This window comes from Ipomoea nil, unplaced genomic scaffold (assembly GCF_001879475.1).
Source record: "Ipomoea nil cultivar Tokyo-kokei standard unplaced genomic scaffold, Asagao_1.1 scaffold1895, whole genome shotgun sequence".
Classification (NCBI taxonomy): domain Eukaryota; kingdom Viridiplantae; phylum Streptophyta; class Magnoliopsida; order Solanales; family Convolvulaceae; genus Ipomoea; species Ipomoea nil.
Genome location: NW_017618323.1, coordinates 1,020,117 through 1,033,081, shown reverse-complemented (window position 1 = coordinate 1,033,081; position 12,965 = coordinate 1,020,117). Strand labels below are relative to the sequence as shown.

General features: G+C 32.6%; 1 protein-coding gene across 1 annotated transcript; it reads right to left on the bottom strand.

Annotated features, from left to right (window-relative positions):
* Positions 1–5,260: 5,260 nt before the first annotated feature.
* Positions 5,261–8,567, bottom strand: LOC109193587 (DNAJ protein JJJ1 homolog). The gene is made up of 4 exons (XM_019344464.1): positions 7,946–8,567; positions 6,162–7,487; positions 5,799–5,857; positions 5,261–5,712 (listed from the first exon to the last, which is right to left on the bottom strand). The coding sequence occupies exons 1-4, from the start codon at positions 8,429–8,431 to the stop codon at positions 5,655–5,657; spliced, it is 1,929 nt and encodes a 642-aa protein (XP_019200009.1). The 5' UTR covers positions 8,432–8,567; the 3' UTR covers positions 5,261–5,654.
* Between the last annotated feature and the right edge of the window lie 4,398 nt (positions 8,568–12,965).

Sequence of the window (12,965 nt, the reverse complement as noted above, 5' to 3'; positions counted from 1 at the left end):
TCTGATATTTTGTTATGATTCATATATAATACTTGGGATAACTGTAAAAAAAAAAAAAAAAAAAAAAAAGCTAGTACGTAATGTTCATAAAATGTAAATTTGTACTATTAATAAATCTATACTATTCCGTATTAATACAATTTCTAATAGAATATATTGTTTTTTACTTTGCTATTTGTACTACAATTCTATATTAAAATTTTTATTCGTAATACAATATAACAATATTAAAATTCATATTCTTACTCAACAATATATTTTTACGTCACTACTCCAAAATACATTTGTTTTAATGGTTGAATTTGGTAATTTTTCCAAAATCATTCTTTTAAGTTCTAATAAATAACCTCTTTTGAACCCTATATCAGAATTATATTTCCTTTTTCGGTCAAACAAGATACTAATATAATGTCTTCTTTGGGTGTCCACTTTCTTTTTAGGGGAAAAGTCATTGTTAACTACAAATAAAATACATAATAGTGTCCATAAATTGGATTAATAAATTATTCATCAAAACTCAAACACACATAACAACATTGCACTACCAAATATAATCCCCATTAATTTCTAGATGTTATCCATTCATTGAACATGTCATTTGCTAATTCTGTCCTCCAATTATTTCAAACTTCTAAAGGCTCTATTTGTGTAATATCATCATTAGGGGAGAGCAACGGATATATCGGATCGACGGGGGCATAAACCGAACGGATTTCGAATTACAGATTGAAAGACCCAACCCTTTTTTTATTTTTGGATTGCCCAATCGATTTTTTAGTAATTCGGTTCGGTTCGGACCAGCCGGATAACTAACTTTAAATCGGTTCTTTAAAAAGCTGAAAAACAATGAAAAAATCAATCAAAAATGCTAAAACTCAAAAAAAAAAAAAAAATATTATACTAAACTAGTAAACTGATAGTAATTACTAATTACTGACTGTGTAAACTAAGTAAAACTAAGTACTAAATAGTAAATACTAACTGCTAAGTGCTAACATTGCAAGTCTGTAACACATACACATTACACAACTACAGATTTACAGTCTACAATCTACAACTCTACATAAGTATTAATAATGAATATTCAATATACTAAAATTGAACAAATATCAATTATCCACATTGACCATGGTCTATAGTGTAATTTGTCGATATTGGCCGACTTTATCTAATCTTATTAGTAAAAAGGTCAAGCCTAGATCTATTTTAAGCTTATTTACCTAAATAGCACATACTCCCATGAGAACAAGGCTTTTGTGAAAAATTTGGACAAATTGTTAAATGTTAACGATCAATCTAGTGTATCTAATGATTGAAAAATAATGGGAGAGAGAGAGAGAGAGAGAAAAACATAGTTGATTTCATTAGGAAAATGTTATTTTATCCTCTAAAATTTCCTTTAATGTTCTCCCCTTTCACCAAGGCGACAACAACAATTATTACATGCTTGTTAACATCCAAAGACTCCACAATATTGGAACCCACAAAAAGATCGTCATTTACATGACTGTTAAGAAGAGTTGCTGACATACACCTGACGTTATTGTCTTTTTTTTGTTCAAATTTTCATTACCCTCCAGGCCCTCCTCATCATTTGTGTTCAAATTTTCATAACCCATAATGTATTCTCATACATGCAAAATCAATTTGAACAAAACCCTACCACGCAGGGATTGAGCATCTATTTGCAAAAAGATTTGGGGTGAGAGAGGCTTGAACTCTCAACCTCAGGATCACTCTAAGCTATGAGACCTACGCGATAGCCAACTGCGCCACTACCCCCTTGTTGACATTTTTATTTGTAAAAGCTAATATTTAATACTTTTCAAACCCATCCCTATTTCCGATCTTGTCTTTTATACTCCTATTATCTTTGCAGTAAATAATATGGAGTAAAGCTGGAAAATAACAACATTAACAAACAAGCGCCACATCTAGATAGTAAATTACTAAATTAGGAGCAATTTATGCATATTCTTCGAAGATTTACAAAAATGAAAATGATATATTTTTTTCCATGAATTATAGGCTTATAATATTTTTTCTACCATGAGTAATTCATAATCAACATTAGCCCCTTTAATTATTTTAAAACTGATGATTCCCCACTTTATATATATACATAATTTGAATATCGTTTTTTCATAATGCAATGTGGACCATATAATTTGCTCGTACAAAAAATGTTCACTCACAAAGATAGATTTTTGCCCTCCAAAAAGTTACTTTAATTTTATTTTTTTTTTGGAGTTAATTTCAGCAATGTTCCTCCGATTATATTGATTTTTCAAAATTAGTCTCCGACTTTTAATTTGAACACTTTACGTCGCTTGACTTTCAATTTCTTTCCAATATGGGTCATTTCGTCAGATTACGATATAGTGGACTTTAAATGAAAGTATAAAGTAGTCATTCCATCTGTCTAATGTATAATTCTTCATATTTCTTCCTTGTATACGTGACTTTGAACATCAGACTTAGTGTGCTGACCGTAGGGATGCGGGATTAATCTTCTGGCTATCGGCTGGAGGGATACCTTTGGGCAACCAAAAAAAAAAAAAGTTGCAAGTATTGTAATTTATTGCTATTATTATGTAATCTGTTAAAATATTCAATATTCAATTAGATATATATATATATATATATATATATATATATATATATATATATATATATATATATATATATATATAGTGAAAATATAGTAATTTATTGCTATTATTCTGTAATCTGTTAAAATATTCATTTCGAACCGAATTAACCGTTAACCAAAATTTTGCAAATCCTTTAACCATTAACCAAACCAAAATTTTTCGGTTAAAGAACAATTAACCGAAATTCTTCGGTTCGATCGGTTAACAGAACTTCCACCCCTAGCTAAATAGACAATTACTTACATATTGTCATCCATAATAACTTGCATGTGTAGAGTAAAAAAGAAATATTATATGTAGTCATAGTAGTAAATGTGTAGATAGTATAACAGCTACTTTATAAAAGACCCCGTTCCCATTTAATCATATATATATATTCATTTTTTAAAAATATTAAAAATTTAAAAGTTTGTAATAATTATAAAATTAATCTCATATATTTTTAATAAAATCTTCAATTATTGATGAGCTATAATGATCACTTGATATCAATCTTCACTTTTGATAAGAATATCTTATTCTCATTTGACATGCCCATATATATATATATATATATATATATATATATATATATATATATATATATATATCTACTATACTAATAAGAGCCCAAGAGAGTTAGGCCTATAATGGGTAGAAAAAATGGCGGTCACAGATTTTAATCAAATGAATGGCTCAGATTGATTTAAAGATTGATAAGATTTAAATTTTACACTAAAATTTCCTAAAATACCCACACACCGTTACTAATTCCGTTAAAATTTTAAGAATTGCCGTTAGTTCACCGTTAACTTACTCATTGATTTCAATAAAAATAAAAAATAAAAATAAAAATAAAAAAAGGTCTTAGGTTCGAACTTCATCCCAATCAAAGTTGGCATAATTAGTACTCTATTTTACTCTTATTAAATTATATAAATAATAATTTAGTACCTACAACAAAAAAATTTAGATATGCATTTCTTTAATTTAGAATTATGTGTCCATAATGCCTTTATTCAAAAAAAAAATTATTCATTATCAATAAATTAAATAAGAGAAATAATTGTATTAGTTATATTGTCTTTATTTTTCTACAATATAAAAATTCTTTATATTCAAATTTATTAATTGATTATATTCGCTACATTGTCCTTACAATGTCTTAATTCAGTTAAAAAAAAATTATTCATTATCAATAAATTAATTAAGAGAAATATTTTCATTAGTTATATTGTCTTTATTTTTCTCAAATGTAAAAATTTTTACATTCAAATTCATCAATTGATTATATTCACTACATTGTCTATTATCTTTTTTTGTGCACTATTTTTCTAATTAAATATCAAAGTTATAATACAAAACAATGCTATATATTTATTTACCAAGTATTTTTATTAATACCATGAAAAAATTAAAAAAATATATAATTAATAAAGCCAACCAAATTAACTACTTGAGAGATTTTGTGACAAAGAGAGTATTCAAATCACACAACAAATTGAAGTGAGAACTACCTTGCAATGTCCTTGTTTGACAATCAGCAGTTAGCGCGCGGATTATATTAGCGAATTTGACCAACGAATTTATTTAATTATTAACATTGGGTAGAAAAAATGACAGCCAAATTATTAAATCAAATGAATGGTTCAAATTGTTCAGGTTTTAATTTTTTAAATTTTTTTTCTAATTTATCCTTAATTATATGATTATCCATTTAACTTTTCCGTTAAATACCGTTAATTCACCGTTAGTCTAATTATAATATTAACGTCTAATATAGAATTATAATTACATCATTAATCTAATTCTAATATTAAAGTCTTAATAGAACTTAACCACAAATCCTAATGTCGAAATCTCCTCAAACAATATTAGTATATATTTAATATTTTATGCCCTAATTTTTATTTGTTCTCCCTTATGTCCCGTATTTGGTTTCAACCATACCTATACAATTATTTTATTGACAATTATAATCAATCTTGACTATATTATCTTGCATTTGTAAACTTAGAATTACCTATCTAACCCGCACGGGCTTAGCTCAATGGTTTAGTGGGCAGTATTTTGGAGAAGAGACCAAGGTTTGAACCTCGGCGGCGGCAGTGCGGGAATTATGTCCAAAGTGGGCAGATTCCTTGTTCGCACCGGCATTTGGTCCTGTCTGCTGAACCATTGAGTCACCGTGATTTACAACTTCCTACAATGCTCTGTCGGGTCAAAGTGTGGGGGGCCCTTGGGGTAGGGGACTCAACCTTTGGGAGAAGAATTACCTATTTAAATACGCAAATTCAACCTTCAATTATTTATGCATGAACAATTTCAATATAATCTTGCCTTAATATACTTTAAAGTACTTATTTAAAAAAAAAAAAAAAAAAAACATTGGGCATTATCCCAATCGCGCAATGCGCGTAAAAAACTAGTGTATATATATATATATATATATATATATATATATATATATATATATATATATATATATATATATATATATATATATATATATATTATTTTAGCCTAATATATTTTTATATTTACAAAGATGAATTCAAGTATACATATCAAACCCTCAACCTGGCCTATTTCCACCCTACTTGAACCAAACTAAAGTACTTGAATAGTTAAACCAAACACCCCCTAAATATTGCATGAATTCAGGACTCCAAAATTTTGGTAGAATTGACTTTTGTGCGAGTACAAAAAATTGGCAAAACTAAAACAAAACATGTAAAAACATATCTATGTGCAATGAATAATTTAGTACACATCAAAAGAAGAAAATATTGTTCTCTAAGCCAAAGCTTCTCTCTATAGGCATCAGTGTAAATGGTATTGGCGAAGTGTTGTGAAGAGGACACACGGGGGTTTGACTCAACCCTATCACTGATTCACTGTGACAAACAAAACCTAATTAACTCTTTCCCAGAATTAATAGCCTACTGTGATACAAGAATGATGAATCATAGGGGCATCAACTCTTTGAATAAATCGATGATCCACCAAGCAATTAAAGTATTATCTTTTCTTGAGCGAAGCATGTCCCGTCTCTCCCAAATGCTTATGCAATTTAGTCCTGTCATGGAGGAGAAAATGCAGTGTGTAAATAAGACACAGTACAAGGATATAGTACCTAGATCGAAAAACATTTAGTATACAAACCTTGATTCAAATTCTTCTCCACATTTCTCGCATGCATTGCTAGAAACTTTTGAGGCTGTCTGCAAAAAACAAGAAACATACTGGAATCAGAATATTATATACCCCTATTTATAGGTACACATACATCAATGGGTTTGGTCCGGCCTTGTAGCCTATATACTCATCTCAACTGTTTAGTAATGGGAGGTTCAAGCCCTAGAACTTCTTCTCTAAAAACAGATGTACATATTTTCCCCTTGATATAATATGGGATAGCAATAAGATTGCAAAACTGAAGCTGGCCACAATATTATTTTAACTCTACTCTCATAACAAATGAAAAATGGATTATATTCTTCAAAAGGCAAAATGAAAAGTGTCTACCTTCTCCTTCCTTCCCTTGGAACCATTCTTTGATTTGGTATTATTATCCTTCTTCGTGTTACCTCTCTTGTTAACTTGCCTTGGAATCTTATCAATCATTTCTGATGAATCGTCTTCTTTTCCATCAGTCTTTGCTTTGGGTGACCTTTGGACATCTAAGTTCTCAACATATCCAGTATTTTTCTCCGCCTGGCCAAGTTCATCCTCATTAAGTTTCATTTCTTCTTCTGCGATCCTATCTCCATCAGTCTTTGCTTTGGGTGACCTTTGGACATCTAAGTTCTCATCATATCCAGTATTTTTCCCCGCCTGACCACTATGTTCATCCTTGTTAAGTTTCATTTCTTCTTCTGCTCTCCTACCTCGTTGCTTACGGGATCCCCTTTTCCTCCCACTACTCTTCAGATTATTATATTCCATGAAGTCCATCTCATTGTCATCATTTTCAATCTCAGAGTGGCGATTGGAAACCGCATTTTTCCTACTTCTATGGCCAGACACCATAGCTTCAAGAATACTTGCTTCATCATCATCCGACCCTGATTCACCTGCAGCTGCCTTTGAATCCTGACCATCACTAGTATATCCAGCTTTCCCAGCAGTTTCAAATTCTTCATCATCATCATCACCATCACCAGTCTTCCCTTGAATTCCAAAACTACCCTCAAATTGCTCCCCCAACTCGTCAATAGCATCATCTGTTGCTGAAAAATAACCACTTTCATCAGCCTCAGGTGTCTTTTGCTCTTCCTCCTCCTCCTCCTTCCTTCCATTGACATCTATTTCCTCAAATTCTTTGTCCTCGCCACTGAAAGCTTCTCTTAACGCTGCAACTTTCTCCTTATGCTTCTTAGACTGCTCATGATTTTTCCATTGCTTCTCACTCTTGAATCTCTTCCCGCATGCTATGCAGTATAGCTCATTCCCTTCCTCTTCCCTATCATCCTCTTCCAATGTTTCCTCAGCTTCATACTCCACATCCTCAACCTGAGTCCAGTCAGGTTCCTTGTACTTCTTTGCCCTCTCTTCCTTAAGCCTCTCTAACTCCTTCCTCCTAGCTAGATCTTCCTCTCTCTTCCTCTCCATCTCCTCGTTCCTCTTCACCTGCATGTCGATTACCCTCTTGTCTCTCTTCTTCACAAACTCTGCCAATCCTCTAACAGTCTCATTGAACTCCCTTCGTGCCTTTTTCCTCAACTTTTTATTCTCATCCTCCATCACTCTCCTCGACTTTCTATTTATTCCTGCCATCGCATCGTACTGATCAACCCAGCAGAAATCCATCACCGTCGTAAATCCCAACCAATAATTATAGAAAGCTGTCACCTGCATCATAACAATGCAGATTATTATTATCACCATTTGTAGTATCACAAAAAACAAATTAAGAAATATTCATGATCAAATTCCAAGCTAGAACTTCATCTCATTTATGAATTATGATTGCCCACCATATATATGGCTATTGCCATTTGCCAATTGAGAAGCACTTAATTGAAACACTGATGGATTTAAATAATTTGTTTTCATCGTACTTTTTACGCAAAAGCAATCCAAAAGAAAACAGCGAGAAATTCCAAACAGATCTATAATCAGGCGTACTCCTTATAATGAAGTCATATCATAGAATTGATGAATAGATGCAAATTGAAATAATAATCAGAATTATAAACATGGAAACAAAATGCAGTTATGTTTCTATACACAATAATAATAGATTTGATGAACGTGAAATATGATACTCCATATATGAACACAATACAGAGAGGGAGGGAGCTGCATGCCTGAGCATAAGGACTATTCGAATTTCCCATGACCGGAGCTTCCTTGGGAGGGTTTAGACCTAACATCTTCGCAAAATTCACTTCATTATTATAAACTTTATCAAATACGTCAGCGTAAACTTTGTAGAATCCCTTGCCGGTGTCTGAAAAACCGGAGTACACAGAATTGGAGAAGAAGGAGAAGAGGTTGGGGACAGAGCCAAACTTTGAAGAGCTGTTGGGGCCGGAAGTGGAACTCGAGAATAGGATCTTGGAGCGGTTGGAGTCATACCAGGAGCGCTCGCGCGGGTCGGAGAGGACTTCGTAAGCATTTACGAGCTCCTGGAATGCGGCGGTGGCTTCGGATTCAGGGACGCCGGATTGGACCAGCTTGTCCGGGTGGCGCTGCAAAGCTAGTTTCTTGTAAGCGGACCGGATTTCGTCGGGGCTGCAGTCTCGGCTCACGCCGAGAACCTCGTAGAGGCATCGCTTATCCGGCGACGCCATTTGAGAGAAATACTGATCGGTCGGCGACTAGGGTTTTAAATCGGGGAAGACGGTTCAAAACCAAGTTCACTTCACTGTAAAAATAAGGTATCGTCTCAAAACAGAGCTCCCAACAAGGATTAGGATTTAGGAATTACGGGGCATGTATTTTCTTTAATGCAAAGTTTTTAACAATAATATTATTTCACTAATAAAAAATTAAAATTAGTTTAAAGATGTTTGATAAATAGACAATCGGACCTGTTTTAGTTTTGAATTTTAATTGTGATGGTGATCGTTTGTTGGTTAATTTACGTTATAGGTTCTTTTTTATTGTAAAGTATATGTATGTGTCTTGTATTATGCATTTTTGTGTCTCTTATTATGCAATTCGGTACCTTAAGCGTATAGATTCTGTACCTGAAATAGATTAGTAGTTGTGTAACAAACAACATATTATGTGTCTTCTTTTACAAATTTATGTATTGTATTATGAAATTATGTGCCTATAGGATATATTGTGTGTCTTATTTTACGAATTTATATCTTGTATTATTATGAAATTATATGCCTATAGGACATATATTATCTACATAAATCAAATTTGAGAATAAGTAAATATATAACATGTGCATGTGTCTTGTGTTGTGAATTTTTTCGTCTCTTGTTATGAAATTCTGTATTTTAAGAGTATTTTTTTTTTTTGTACCTAAAATCAATTAAAATTTTTGTTGAAACAAGAAACTATAGAATATGTTAAAGCTTAAATATCAAAAAACGATGTTGTTTTGATCCAATGACCACAATACTATGTAGACCTGGTGCATGGTATAAATTGCCATAAATAAAACTCAATGTTTTTTTTTTTAGAATAAGAACTTAATGCATTAAATTAGAACGAAGAATGTCAACATGATAATGAGGAGGGTCATCAAATCATTCCCCGCAATTTGACACAAAAACGGCTTCCCAAGCAAGAGCATGGGGAGCACGATTGGCAAATCGCTTAGCAAAATAGAAGTCTACTCCATTTATTGTGGAAGCAACTTCTTTTACATCATCAACAATAAAACCAAAAGCATAATGAAAAGAGTCTGAATGTAAAGCATAATAAACTAATTCGGAACCAGTCTTGATGTCTTTTGGGTAATATGGTTGAAAATTCCCAAAAATAATAATCCTACGAAAAGATTAAAATTATATGGGAAAAACAGAAAAACTGGGAAGGAAAAAGTTAAGTGTTTGGGTAGGGATTTAGCACGAGTTCGAACACGAAGTTCTTTTCTTTAAAACCTTATTTGCTACCTCCCACAAGTGCTAGGAGCGTTGTAGCCTAGGTTTTCCAGGATAAAACGTGCTACGATTCCTTGTTTAAGCACCTAAACAAGGAACCCGGCAAACAAAGCAAAGCTTAGAACACTTGGTTGGCTAAAGAGGAGAGTAGAAGCAGAAGTTTTGAAGCAAAGTATACTGGAATTCCTTAGTTTCGTTCTGTTGTAAAATACTTCTGCCCTACCTCTCTTTATATAGGGCTGTTGGAAGGGATAGCATTCAACATGGCATTTAATTGGTATTAAACCAATTGTGTAACACCTGTAACAGTCACCCACTAAGTAGGATTAAACTCAGAATTTAAAATTGGAATTAAAACAGTATTAATCTCGTAACAGATGAGTTTAATCTGTACAACAGGCTGAACTTTCGGGTTTCAGACCGTTGGGGTGCAGGTTCACACGAGAGCACACGGACCAGCAACACGAGAGTACATCTCTCATGCTCACTGTGCTACACACTAGAGTAGGTGCTTTCGGTTCGGTTTTGGCCGAAACTATATCAGATGGAAAATGATACCAAAGTTAGGCATAACTTAGCCCGCAAGGCCAGCCCATTTCCGGACAACATTCGTGCCCGCAGGTGAGCTCGGGCTTGATTTCAAGCCTTTTTGATGTCCTCTAGTCGGATTTTGATTTGCACCCCCCCCCCCCACCCGCGCGCGCGCGAGAGAGCCTCTATGCTATACAATTCTACAAGCTTGAAAAGAGCTCATGTATATAAGGGGGGCAAATCTTGTTTCCAAACCAATGTGGGACAAAGTCCTACATTTTCCCTTCATTTCCCAACTTAAATGGGTCTACTTTGAGAATCAATATCTCATTTACCCATTATCCGTTTTGAGCGTACAATATATCAATCTCTTCGTCTTACTACGAAGAATCCGAATCCACTTTGACCTGACCCAAATCGAAAAGTAGACCCACTGATAATTGTACCACAAAATAGCCACTTAATATGCCATTTTAGGCTAATTTTTCCAACAATGTCAACATCTCCCATGCCTATATTATTCATCAACCAACTGAGACCCTCACGAACAGACACTGCCTTTGCCTCCTCAACACTGTACTGACCCAACAGACACATTCCCTTTGTTGCAAAAAATCGGCCATCGTTATCACGGAGAATCCAACCTAAACCCATTGTATTATTCATCTCATCAAATAAAACCCAATGATTATAACCAAAATTTAGAAAATGACATTCGAACGTCATTTTTAATTTTTTTTTCGTGTTTGGATGTTCAAAGAAAATAAAGTCAAAGAAATATATTGATTTTGAACAATGAAAAAAAGATACAATTCGACGAAAGATGTCTCCATAAATTTTTTATCGGAAGATATCTCTCGAATTCTTTATTTTTCTGTCTCTCTCATCTCTCTTTAAGCTATTTTATGGATTATTATTATTATTATTATTATTATTATTATTATTATTATTATCACCACTCCATCACCGCTGCCGCCGTTGTTGTTGTTGTTGTTGTTGTTGTTGTTATTATTATTATTATTATTATTATTATTATTATTAGGGATAATGGTCAAATAGGCCCCTCCAACTATAGGCTAAAGTACAATTAGTCCCCTAAACTAAAATAAGTTTCAATTAAACACTTCATCTCTTCACTTTTATGGCCAAGAGTCCCAAGACCTTGTGGTCTAATGGCACCCGGGTTGGACTCTCTCATATGAGAGGTTGTAAGTTTGAGCCTCAGTGGAGACTTAGGTTGAGAAAGTATGTTTGAACAGATACTACAATATAATAGAGTTAGTAGCATTCAAAAAAAAAATATCTTCACTTTTATGCATTTAACCAATAACTTTTTAAAATTTTGCAATTAGCTTATTTTGCAGGTAAACTCAAGGTAATAGCATGCAAAATTGAAATTTTAAAAAAAATTAAAATTAAACTTTTAACATTTAAAAAAAAAAAATTGTCAACTTATCCTCAATAGAAATAAACCGAACAGGCCACTCCGTCTAGTTGGACGGAGAAGCCATGGCAGGCTTCATCCAATTGGACGGAAAAGCCATGGCAGGCTTCATCCAATTGGACGGAGAAGCCATGTCAGGCTTCATCCAATTGGACGGAGAAGCCAACACATTGGCTTCTCCGTCCAGTTGGACGAAGAAGTTATGGCTTGCTTCTCCATCCAATTGGACGAAGAAGTTATGGTTGACTTCTCCATCTAACTTATTGGAGGAGCCAAACAGACTTTTCCGTCTAGTTTGATTGGGAAGTCGCTGAAGATTTTTTATTATTACTTTATCTGAATTAAAAATATATTTTTAAAATTTTAATTAATTTTTAAATTGAGTTAATATCTATTTTGGTCCCTTGACTATTAGGTAATGCGTAATTTAGTCCCAAATTATTAAAAGTTTCCAATTTAGTCCTCTAAGTTGTAAAATCATACCCAATTTGGTCCTTCGTTACAATTGTCATCCATCCACCGTTATAAAGAGGGTAAAAACGTCCTTTTGTCTAAAGTCGAGGGACCACAATGGGTATTAGCTATTATTATCTAATAGTCGATGGACCAAAATGGGTATTAACTTTATTATTATTAATTTTTTATATTATTATTATTATTATTATTATTATTATTATTATTATTATTATTATTATTATTATTATTATTATTATTATTTTAAAAACTAAAATGTACCACAAAAAAAAAAAAAAAAAAGCATGCGCAGTCTTTCTTTCATTTTTTTTTATCTCCTAAGGCCCGCAAAAAATCACTATCTCTCAGGAGTTCAAAATTCACTTTGATCTATCTCAATCGTTATACCCTGCACCACGGCGCACACAGCACTGTGCGCCCCGCGCCTCCCAAAACGACGTCGTTTTGTTAAGTTGTGTAGGAAGTTGACGCGATTATGTACATTATGGTGTACAATTTTATATATATATATATATATATATATATATATATATATATATATATATATATATATATATATATATATATATATATATATATAAAATACAATTATGTACATCTGAAACATGGAATTTATGTGTATTATGTTAACAATTTATGTGTATTATGTTAAAAGTTTATGTATATTATGTATTATGTTAGATTATATGTATTATCTTTTCAAAAAAAAGTATGTGTATTTTGTTATACAATTATGTACATTTTCGAAACATAAATTTTTTTTAAAAGAAAATTAACAGACGACACAAGAAACTAGGAAAGCGGAATTCCCAA

Bases quoted from the DNA above. Each gene is read 5' to 3' on its own strand.
- LOC109193587 (XM_019344464.1), bottom strand. From the start codon at position 8,431: ATGGCGTCGCCGGATAAGCGATGCCTCTACGAGGTTCTCGGCGTGAGC. The intron at 7,488-7,945 runs GCATGCAGCTCC...GTTATGATGCAG, and splicing joins CGAATAGTCCTTATGCTCAG to GTGACAGCTTTCTATAATTA. The intron at 5,713-5,798 runs GTTTGTATACTA...CCTCCATGACAG, and splicing joins GGAGAAGAATTTGAATCAAG to GACTAAATTGCATAAGCATT.